This window comes from Xenia sp. Carnegie-2017, unplaced genomic scaffold, assembly GCF_021976095.1.
Source record: "Xenia sp. Carnegie-2017 unplaced genomic scaffold, XeniaSp_v1 HiC_scaffold_20, whole genome shotgun sequence".
NCBI classification, from domain to species: Eukaryota; Metazoa; Cnidaria; class Anthozoa; order Malacalcyonacea; family Xeniidae; genus Xenia; species Xenia sp. Carnegie-2017.
The window spans coordinates 11587173-11598222 of NW_025813483.1; the positions used below are offsets into that span (position 1 = coordinate 11587173).

General features: G+C 35.9%; 3 protein-coding genes across 4 annotated transcripts; 2 read left to right on the forward strand and 1 right to left on the reverse strand.

Annotated features, from left to right (window-relative positions):
- Window positions 1–593: 593 nt before the first annotated feature.
- Window positions 594–3155, forward strand: LOC124442580 (SH3 domain-binding glutamic acid-rich-like protein 3). Its single transcript, XM_046993070.1, has 3 exons — window positions 594–753; window positions 1153–1317; window positions 2977–3155. Exons 1-3 carry the CDS (start codon window positions 703–705, stop codon window positions 3040–3042), a joined length of 282 nt encoding a protein of 93 aa, XP_046849026.1. The 5' UTR covers window positions 594–702; the 3' UTR covers window positions 3043–3155.
- LOC124442579 lies at window positions 2833–4412 on the reverse strand. Its single transcript, XM_046993069.1, has one exon. The coding sequence runs from the start codon at window positions 4089–4091 to the stop codon at window positions 3312–3314; it is 780 nt and encodes a 259-aa protein (XP_046849025.1). The 5' UTR covers window positions 4092–4412; the 3' UTR covers window positions 2833–3311.
- Window positions 4413–6373: 1961 nt separating this feature from the next.
- LOC124441966 (POU domain, class 3, transcription factor 2-A-like) lies at window positions 6374–10954 on the forward strand. 2 transcript variants are annotated; one of them, XM_046992448.1, is made up of 2 exons: window positions 6374–6502; window positions 8873–10954. In XM_046992448.1, the coding sequence occupies exon 2, from the start codon at window positions 9222–9224 to the stop codon at window positions 10473–10475; it is 1254 nt and encodes a 417-aa protein (XP_046848404.1). In that variant the 5' UTR covers window positions 6374–6502; window positions 8873–9221; the 3' UTR covers window positions 10476–10954. The 2 variants fall into 2 exon arrangements, with proteins under 2 accessions (XP_046848404.1, XP_046848405.1); XM_046992449.1 differs by lacking the exon at window positions 6374–6502 and adding an exon at window positions 8366–8554.
- Window positions 10955–11050: the final 96 nt, after the last annotated feature.

The window sequence follows — 11050 nt, forward strand, 5'->3', positions numbered from 1 at the left end:
ACATGTATTACTTAGCAAGAAACTCCTTGATTTTGGTCATTTATCTTGGCGGTTGGTTACGTTTCTGTTCTTCTCACCATCTTTTAATCAAACTTGTTTATTTCCGAATTTTATAAATTAACAGTTTTTTTGGTGCTTTTCTATGAAAAAATGAAAAAATCACCTCAAGTGAAAAAATCACTCAATGAAAAAAAATCAAAAAATCAATCAATCACTCAATGAAAAAATCACCTTGCATCATTAAGTGATTGACAACAAAACTTTATCAAATAAGTACAAAAAAATGGAGAAATTACTAAAAGTAATTTAAATTGACAAATCTGATCCCATTGGTGGATAACATGGTGGAACTCATGGCTCAACAGTGCATACTTGATTTTTATTTTGAAGAATAGCTAAGGTGGTCTAAGTATGGCTAAACATTGTTAAGGTGTCCAACGTATGGCTAAGTATCATAAGTATGGGTAAAATTGCATAAGAAGAAGGTATTAAGTGTGTTCCTTTGTAACAACACAATGATACTCGTCACTCTTCAGGGGGAGTCACATAAAGTAATTCCCAAAGAAATATTTTCCGCTGACTCCTTTGTTCTTTCGCAGGCTCGTGCATATTGTCAAGTCAAGTGTTTTGACAGCAAGCCAAACTTGAAATGTATGAAAGAAATACTTGAATAAAAATCACATTTCTGAATCAAAATTAAAGATGAGCGGTAAAATCATTGTGTATGTTACCTCTGTAACGAGCAGCAAAGAGGTTTGTCAACAATTTTGCTAATTTATTCTACATAAGGCATGTCTTTAAAATGATCGAAAAGTATAAGTTTGTGTGAGATTATCGAAATTTCTTCTCTTTTACACTGATATTTCGTTGTCAATGCGTTAACAACCCATACCAACCTAACGTCATTTTCAATAAATGTAGATAGAAATGCGCGATGCCAGTTTTCCTGAGGGTATAAATGTATCGCTAACATGAGTTGAAAATATCGAATCTTTATTGTGGGCGTGTTCGTGTTTAAATGACATTTTAAGAAGATAATGAAGGAATGCGTTGGTTGTTTGTTTAAATTTTAAAACGGATTGGTTGTATGCCTTTCAATTTATCAAGTATTATGTAGACTGAGTTGTATTTCATGTATTTCAATTATCCTAGATTAAGAAACAACAGCAAAGAATTGATATGGTCCTTTCTGGAAAGCACATTGAGTTTGAAAAAGTGGACATATCTTTAGAAGAAGGTGCGAAGGAAAAGATGCGGGAGGGTGCAGGTGAGGGAACTCTCCCTCCCCAAATTTTCAAGGGCGATACCTATCTTGGGGTAAGTACATGTATGTAAGCCATGTACGTTATACTAACTTTATTCATAGAAACAAGCAATTCATCATTTTGTTGGTATGTGCTATAAATGTAAAAGTTCTAAAACTTGATTTTTGATATTTTGTTAAAAAGTATATTCACCTTTTATTTACAAACTTGTCAGTTTTGTCAAAACTTTTATGCATTATTACTCTCTGTTAAAAGAAGAATAATATCGAGTAAGACATGCAGTTGATGTGCAATTGTTTTCATTTTAGCTAAAATGATGTGCAAATTGCACATTGCGCACCATTAATTAGCACACTGTGTTGTACCCTCGAAACTCCTTTTGTAGTTACGGCACTAAAGACATTAGAGTGCATTTATTGTTGATTTCAGTTAACTTTTCAAATGGCGGTTGCCAAGTTACTTTCTAATGTTGCCAGTTACATTTCCAAATATGGAATATTTGATATGAACTTGTCAACTTGAGTTGACAAGTTGTGTACTTGAGTACTGAAGTTGTGAACTAAAGTTGCGAAGTACTAGCAAACGCGAAAGGTCTTTGTACCCTGTAGACATTTGGCAATGAATCCGTTCAGTAAGCAAGGAAAAGCTTTAGCAATTTTAATCTGTTTGACGGCCCTCTAAGAGTGTTATAATGCGATACGCCGTTTACATTATGTAATAAATTTACATTAAATGTGGCACTAGAAGAGTATCGTTGGATTTTAAATGCAGGAGTCCCTGCATACTGTACCCTCAACGTCTGTTGCCACTTGTAACAACTACAGGCGACTCATCAAACAAATGCATACGGTTGCAATCAATCAATGAAATATTTGCTACGTAAGCTTCTAACTTCTCCATAACATCCGGCTGTTCTGTCTCTCGAGGAATTTGACTTATTATTTTGTAAGAGTAACCAAGATCTTTATTCAAAATTCTACTAATGGATGACCTGCTAGGTATGTTTGCTGGAAGGCAAACTTTGTTATTTTCTAGGTGTTGCTGAATCTCTTTAGTCTAAGTAGATGGTTTATTAATTTTTAGATATTCAGTGTATGCAATAACATCATCTGTACGCATGGTTCGAACATCACGTTCGCTCTGGCGAGGTGCAATAGAACCAGTGTCTACCCATAGATCTATTATATTTGATATAGTCTTAGACGGTAGATTTAGTTGTTTCGAAATGTTTGTCAAACGCTCGTTATTTAACCACATTTCAAGTATTTCATTTGTTACTTCTATTGGTGAAGCTTTTCCTTGCTTACTGAACGGATTCATTGCCAAATGTCTATAGGGTACAAAGACCTTTCACGTTTGCCAGTACTTTGCAACTTTAGTTCACAACTTTAGTACTCAAATACACAACTTCAGTACTCAAGTTCACAACTTCAGTACTCAAGTACACAACTTGCCAACTCAATTTGACAAGTTCATATCGAATATTCCATATTTGGAAATGTAACTGGCAACATTAGTAAGTAACTTGGCAACCGCCATTTGATAAGTTAACTGAAATCAACAATAATAAACTTTCACAAACATTCAAAATTCTACTTACATACTAAATTGAAATCTTAGTTCCTCACATGCAATCTACAATTTTTTACAATTTTTTAATTAATTCTATATGAAAGCTTTCTACACAGTACATTACAATGAATTTTTTTAGAACTATGAACAGTTTGATTCTGCCATTGAAAATGAAGAGCTGGAGAAGTTCTTGAAACTTAACTAATTCACAAAATATCTCAAAGACCTGTGTTAACATTGACTATTCATGTATATTCTTACTCAATAATCATAAGTAATTTTAATTCAGACCAATTAAAATTGAATCAACCCAGAAAAGAAAAGGTCATTTTCAGCTAGCTGAGGAAATGTTTTCTTGATACCTTGGGAAACTAATTAGAATGAAATGGATAGCATTGTTGCATGTCCAAGTTGTTAGGGAAAATATGAATATGTCTCATGCATCCTGTGAGGAGATTTCCTCATTTTCCATTGTCAATGACATTGCACCAAAGGTAGAATGCAAGACGCAAATTGCACTATCTGATTCACTGTAATGGTTTGTCCATAGAAACCTCGAATAGAGCTAGTTGGCCTGTAAAAAGCTCGAGTTTCGTCTTCCTGGATGCGTGCATTTTTGTCGTGACACCTACATATTCTAAGTGAAAAAATCTTTGAACGATATCGTAGCACAATAACTAGAAGAAGTAGGAATACTTCCAGGATGACTATATATTTCCCAACACTCTTGAGCTTTGAGTTTGTTTCGATCACGTGAGTTACCTGTGGAACCTTCGCATACCAAAACAAAACAGTAATCAATATGCCAAGGATAAGTAAGACAATCACGAAAGTATAGCAAGTTGGGATATAGTTGCACGCACATTGAACACAACCACAATTTATATGGCATATAACATCATTGGCTTGGGTGTTACTGTCTAATGGTTGCAATGTCATATGTTCATACGATTCGGTGAAATCGCCGAGCACTGTATGAATGTCGTCCGTTTGAAATTCCTTCCTTATATAATCGTCGATGCGTTTCACCAAATCTCTTCGCTTAGGTCGCATTTTTCTTATCAAGTAGCGCAGATTTCCGATCCTTTCAGGACTGATCCAGTCTTGGGTCATCAAGTATCGAAATAGAGCTAGACCATCGTTCATTTGACTTCGAATTCCTCCTGGAATGTTGCAGATGTGAATGAGGCTGCTAAGCTGTTCATTTGTCAATTCGTGGCTGATTTCGTTCAAAAGAAGTAAAAAGGAATTCATTCTCTGATTAAGTTGTGTTTTGTTATTGTGCAAAAACAAAATTTTAAACTATACGTGCCAGAATTAATTATGTAAGTGTGTTCTTCCTGGAAATTGTTTAAACAGAACGTCCTGTTCAGGATTTCCCCTTGCAAACAAAGGAGATTACCAATTGGGTACTCTTTTTGACCAATCAACTATTAGAATTTCTACCACATGATCAGCTACTCTGTTTTATCTATACCACGTGCAACTACAAGAGTCAAGAGACGCCTCGAGGCATAAAAAATTTGAAAGAGCGAAAATAGCTCAGAGAAAAAGTTCTTCGAGGAATCTTGTGAATAAATAACAAAAAGAAGCTAGAAGAATTTTGCTGAAATGACGGAGCTTTTGAAAATTCATTTAAAAAGGTAAGATATTTCCTATTTGCAGAAACAGAGTCAGAAGTACAACGTGATTGGGCTATTTTTCCACACCTGAAATGGAAATGTATTTGTGTTTTTTTTGTTGGAAATTTGTAGTAGGTTAAATTAAAGAAATCCTAATTCAAAGCAAGTTTATGCTATACAAAGTCAATTATTATATTAGACCTTAGTTACCCTTGTTTAAATCAAAGCAATTTTATATGTCAGAAGCAACTCGAGCCAAGTAAAGTATTCGTAATGTTTCTCAAAAAATAATAAATGAAACTATGCGCAGAAAATGCAAATCACGTTTTTGACTATACTAACATGATTTTCATATACCATTGACCTTTGAACCAAAGTATGAAATAAGGGAAATTTTGACAACCCTTAGTGCCTGTCTAACATAAATGGTTTCCTGAAATTGTGTATCATTTGATTGCTCAAAGTGAGCTAGAATGCAATACATAAATTCTTATGTTCATACATAGAAAATAATAACCTCTATTGTTAAATATGGTTTGATTTTAGTAGAAATATAGGACCAAAGTTGAAAGAGGATGTTTTAGCAAAAGTAGTGAATTAATTAAGCACACCCTTGGTATTCTTTCATTTATTTCATTTAGAATGACTATCATAACATTGGAAGGCTTTATATTAAAAGTGCAAATATACCTAAAGCTCTTTTAATGTTTAGAAAATACCTAAGCCATATATATCCAATTGTACACATGAACAAGTACATATGATGCAGTTTACCATTTACTTATACATGAAAGGTGAATACAGGATCGCATTTAGGGAGGATTGCATTATTTGGAAATATCTTAGTAGAACAACACTTTCATTAATAAGCTATTAAATTATTTTAGCTCATCGAGGGGTGCACCCCCTCCCTGCCACCCCTCAATAAAATCTCCCCTAAAACTATATTTCTTCATCAAGAGGTGTGTGTGTAAGGTTTTACCACATCAACTACAGCAAACTTTTTAACAGGCTCCTGTGCATTGGAATGATATATCTTGTTATTTTAATAAAACTTGTAAGTCAAATTTTGTGTTTGCTAGAAGATTCTTTTGAAAGTTTGATTTGCTGCATGTTCTAGGCAACTGGATTTATATACATTTCAACTTGCTAAAATTCAATCCCGGAAGGATATATACGAAAATCAAAGTAAGATCCTGCTTAAGAGAAAGAATAAATAAATGAGGAATATGCGTGTAATTGTAATTGCAATGTTTGGACTGTGGGAAAGATATAAAAACAGAAGACAAATTAATTAAAAACCCTCGATGTGCCATTCATAGTTTGATCGAACCGCGTCTATTCTCTTCTCGTGTTTGTGATTGCTACGGAAAGTTATTTTTGTAGAGTTCTTTTATCGCGTCATCCACCTGACCACCACTCTTTGAAATTTTACCAATCTCTGCATGATATACCTTGCACGACGACTATAACAACGAGTGGAATTTATACTATCGACGTATTGACACATGTTAAGGCTTTATATCAGGTTTATAGTCATGCACATTGTGAAAATAAAGCACATCTCCAACATCTCTACGGTAAAGTAACTTCATTCCTGAAGCTTGAAGTCTAAAATTTATCTTTAGAAGATTCTTAGATAACTTCTTCTAAACTTTATTTTTCCACTTCATTATGTCCGTGACCACCATTCGTCCAGTTGCTATCCTTCATACAAAAGCTCAATTCGTCTTCCAAAGTTCGTAAATATTATTCACTTGCTTTGTTATAACAACGTTTAACGCGGTTAGCCAAACAAAATATTGTTCTGGTTGTGGACACTCAAGCCTATGTATATGTATAGATGCAAATTTCTCGAACAAATGTGAATTGCAAAGTATCTTCTCTTTTATATGATACATCATTGAGTCATTTGAATTTAATTCACTTTGTCGCTTGATGTACGCACAGCACATGTATCGTTGGTAGGAAAGCTTTTCGAGCGTTTATTAAACTCGTTTAAAATGTGGAGGATGCGGCAAGGAGTCTTGTGGAGTCGAACATGTAAGATAGCTTTCTCGTTTTCTTTATAATGCCACAGATTTTACTGCAGAATTTTCAAAGATTGGGTGGGCACGCATTTTGCGATTAGTCAATATCAGCTGCTTAGGATTTTAGACAAATTTCGTTTCCTATCACGACTTGGGGTGGAAAACGCCAATCAGTTGGACTCCTTTCTATCTTCTCTTGAACGGCTGCTCTACATTGTGTGAACAGCGAAATAAAGAGATTTTATTTCTTTGTTTCATATAAAACTCGTGGTGGAATTTCGCTTGAAAATATTTTAGACGCGGAAAGAATATTTTTTGCTGCGATTTGCAACTATTTTGATGTGATGTCGACATTACTTCTAAGAACCGAACTTTTCCCCGAAACCTGAATGATATGATCTGTGTTAACTCATGGCATGTGCGACTGGCGAAGTGTCCTCCAGTCGAGTAATTTGTTTTAGGTGTGATATACGTTGTGTCCATCCGTCGACGAGGTTGTTGTTTGAGATTTAATATATTTCTGACTTACGTTGCCTGTATAGAGCTCGTTGAAAACGTGATAAATCTTTAATACATCACATAACGTTAAAACACTCATATTTCCCTTGTCGCTATTCCTTCTGACAAGATTCGCTTAAATGTTGCCGGTGAAAGACGTTATATTGGAAATAGTATGCCGACGTTTTGTTCGTGTGTTTATCGATTTGCCGAAAATGTCATTGCTGGACTTGTGTCATTTATATAAACTGTGAAATGGGAATAAGTTTTTAAACTGAAGTAGAAGAACAAATAAAGATGACCACGTTCCAGGGCCGTTATTTCAACCATGCATGGGGGTCCATCGTTTATCAAGGGGCTGCTTGCCGGTCATGCCAAAAAATGGCGACGATTTAAAATTAATTTGTTTCTTCATTGTTGAATTTGATCCATGCCTTTATCTATTTAATTCGGAATTCAAATCTTACTTTTGATGTCACTGTTGAAATTTAGTGAAGGAAACAAGAATGTTTTGCTTAAGAAATCTTATTGTTTTCATTCTTTGGTAGTCCGTCCTGAACAAACAGAAGTTGATGGCCTGATGCATTAGCATAGGAAACTATGAAATTGATTTTACGAAAGAAAGGCGTGCGACACGTTGTGAATAAACGCTGCTAATCGTTCTGCTTAAAAAATCTGTCATCAGCTGTCGTTGACAAATTTGCATAAAATTTCAGCGCTTTAAATCTCCATAAGTGTCAATAAGAAGTACATGCCACCGAGAACTTCCTGAGCGATATGCTCTTTAAACTTTCTTAGCGCCCTTTTTTCAAGCAGCCAAAATAAGCATTACTATACACAACTCGATACGCTGTGTTTGTACATAAATCTTTTTGGTATTGTTGATTTTCTAACTCGTAGTAAGAGAAGGCATTCAGTTGCCAACTTATGAAACACGTTGCTCTGGAGAATCTCAACACATGTGCACAAATGTGTTGTCAGTGTTGAGATGACTGACGTTCGCTCTTTGAACGGTTTTCATTGGAGAAAAGCGCACATTTTCTTTGTCATAACTGGATTGTGTCATTTCAATATGATAAAATCTTACAAAGGCAAAGGTGCATTATATTGTTGTCAGAAATTGAGTTTTAAAGTTGTTGTGTGTGTCTGTATAGAATTGAAGTGTTGTGTGTGTCTGTATAGAATTAAAGTGTTGTGTGTGTCTGTATAGAATTAAAGTGTTGTGTGTGTCTGTATAGAATTAAAGTAGTCTGTAGGTCATGTTGTCTAAAGACAGTGCCATGAATAATCAATTCGAAAAATGCATTCTCTCTTAAAAATCGCCATTTATTTTCTTCAAATGTAAAATGTATTGTATGGATAATATGGATTTCTCTTCTCACTTATCTAAGATAACTTCCTATGGTGTGTTTTCATGTGACGTCAAGCGGCCATGTTGGATAGGCAACTTCAAAGGGCTGACGCTCAACAGAGCTTGAAATCCACATAAATCCCATCAACTATATGGGTTTTTCTACCAACATTGCCTACTTAGGTGACAGTGAAACACTCTATATGTATGAACCTTGTAAGTGTGTTTACTGTTTATAATTTCCTAATTCCTATGTTTTGATGTTGAATGCTAATTACCTAAGATCCCTAACTTCCTTTGACCTCCAGTTTGTTGAAATAAGAAACACCGTGTAAACACTATGTAAAACTGTTCAAATAGACGAGAAGTATTTCACTTTTAAAACATTTTACTACCATTTACCGTGGTCAACGTATAAACTGCTATTTAAATGCCTACTTCCCACACTACGGTCAATTGAATGCTGTAACATATGAGTGGGCGAACTAACGCTTTCCATATTTTAATGTTAATGTTTTGTTTTCATTTCAATAGCACGACTCACAAAGTTCGTATATAATCCGAGTAATGAGTTTTGGCGTTGGAAATGAATGCTGAATGGAATGGCCAATGAAAACGCGAGAATGGTAACGTCATTTCCATAACCTTGGCGCCCTTTGTCTTGTTGTGTATTTTGATTGGCTGACGAGTTGACCTAACCAATCATCGTGTAAGAGCGGGCGTGTCGAGTGATAAATTAACATTTAATAGGATGTCAGTCAACGCGACGTTTGCCAATCAAAAGTCTTAATCATCACACGCGGTGTAACACGTTGTGTTTCGCACCGCATCTCGTCAGCTTATTTCACCTCATTGAATAAAGAACACTTGAGAGACAGTGAAAATGGCGGCGTCGGCTAGTCATGCACCTAATACATATGCAACAACAGTGATTACATCCTCGGCTGCTGAACATCAAACTCGCATGAGCTCTCCACCGACATCCATGGGCCCTTCGACAACAATCACATACATACGTGAGGAGAGTAAATCCTACGAAAGTCTCAGTCCACAAACACATTCTCCACAAATGATTGAAAGTAGAATAACTCCTAATCTTACTACGCTTACTACGCCAAATACAACATTAATAACTCCACAGCAATGGGTTGTTACGGATCAACAAGGGAATTCAATTGGATGGCCAACGTCTGTTCCACCGAGTACTTCGGGCGATATGAAACCTATCATTCGGGAAGATGGGAGTATTATAACTTCAAGTTCAGCATTGCAGCAGCAAAATCCTCGTGCCCTGGCAAATAGCGCAAATGTTATTATTGATCCAGCACGATGGACTACCATCACTCATTCACCTATGGCTCCGGTAGAGCACACACGAATTCAGATAAATCCATCAATCCTATCACCTCATGTAAACTTTGCGACGTTGAACGGCAATGTACAGCAAACGACTTTGCAACTTCCCACTCATCCTGGTTCGCCTCAGATTCGTGATCAAACGGCTCAACTAACTGTTGTTCCTGTCACCCAAGCAGGCCTACCTCAGGGAATGGTAGCCGATTCAGAAAGTCCAATGTCTTTGGACAACACACCGACTTCTGATGACCTGGAACGTTTTGCGAAAATGTTCAAACAACGACGTATTAAGCTTGGTTTTACTCAAGCCGATGTTGGCTTGGCTTTGGGCACATTGTTTGGAAATGTATTCAGTCAAACGACCATTTGTCGATTCGAAGCTCTTCAGCTAAGCTTCAAAAATATGTGCAAATTGAAGCCTCTTCTACAGCAATGGCTTCAAGAAGCTGACAACACAACTGGGGCTCCGACAACGACAGATAAAATCGCAGCGACTGGCCGTAAACGCAAGAAGCGTACGAGTATCGATGTTCAGGTGAAGGGAGCATTGGAAAATCATTTTTGTAAGCAGTCAAAGCCAAATGCGAACGAGATTCAACAATTAGCTATGAATTTACAATTGGATAAAGAGGTTGTTCGAGTGTGGTTCTGCAATCGAAGGCAGAAAGAAAAACGAATGACATCGGCGGTTGTTCGTCCCGAAGATGCAGTCAGTGTCCTTCATTCGCCTCAAGGTGCGATAATGGCGCATCATCAGATGTCTGTGCCAAACACTGTTTAAAATCGTACATATGCTGTACTTTTTATGAAGTCTTATGTTCAAAAGAGCCATCCCATTGTGGCGAAAAAATTGGCACTTTTAACTAGAATTAGAACGAACTTTCATCATTCTAATTTTGTCGGGAGAAGCATTTTAATACAGCAAAGTATTCAATTTCAATGTAGTCTTCAGAACTTTATGCCTTTAACTGAAGCTTAAAATCTTGTAAATAATATGTATTACAGTTCATGCAGAACAATGTTAACCTTTACTTGTGACTTGTTTTTATTGTTGAGCTATGTAACTTGGAGTTTGTGTCTATAGAATTATGCATTGGCGAATTAAAAGGCAACGTCTTAAGTAAATGAAAAGACGACAACTTGTACATATATTTAAACGCAGTAAGATAATTTCAAATTTATTTGTTTTCTTCATTTCTTTGGCTTGTATTCCTTTAATTTGTAACTGTTTATTCGGTACAATAAATGAATTCTGCGTTATTTTGTTTTGCTTGTTTCTTCTTCGTGTTCAGTTTTCGTTGCTTCCAATCGCGACTAAGCGCCATAATTGTTATACATTCTATCAAAGATGTTTTC

What these genes read in the sequence shown, in the direction of transcription:
- LOC124441966 (XM_046992448.1), top strand. Translation starts at nt 9,222, where the DNA reads ATGGCGGCGTCGGCTAGTCATGCACCTAATACATATGCAACAACAGTG.
- LOC124442580 (XM_046993070.1), top strand. Translation starts at nt 703, where the DNA reads ATGAGCGGTAAAATCATTGTGTATGTTACCTCTGTAACGAGCAGCAAA. An exon ending in CTGTAACGAGCAGCAAAGAG is followed by an intron (nt 754 to 1,152) that starts GTTTGTCAACAA and finishes CAATTATCCTAG; the next exon opens with ATTAAGAAACAACAGCAAAG. An exon ending in AGGGCGATACCTATCTTGGG is followed by an intron (nt 1,318 to 2,976) that starts GTAAGTACATGT and finishes GAATTTTTTTAG; the next exon opens with AACTATGAACAGTTTGATTC.
- LOC124442579 (XM_046993069.1), bottom strand. Translation starts at nt 4,091, where the DNA reads ATGAATTCCTTTTTACTTCTTTTGAACGAAATCAGCCACGAATTGACA.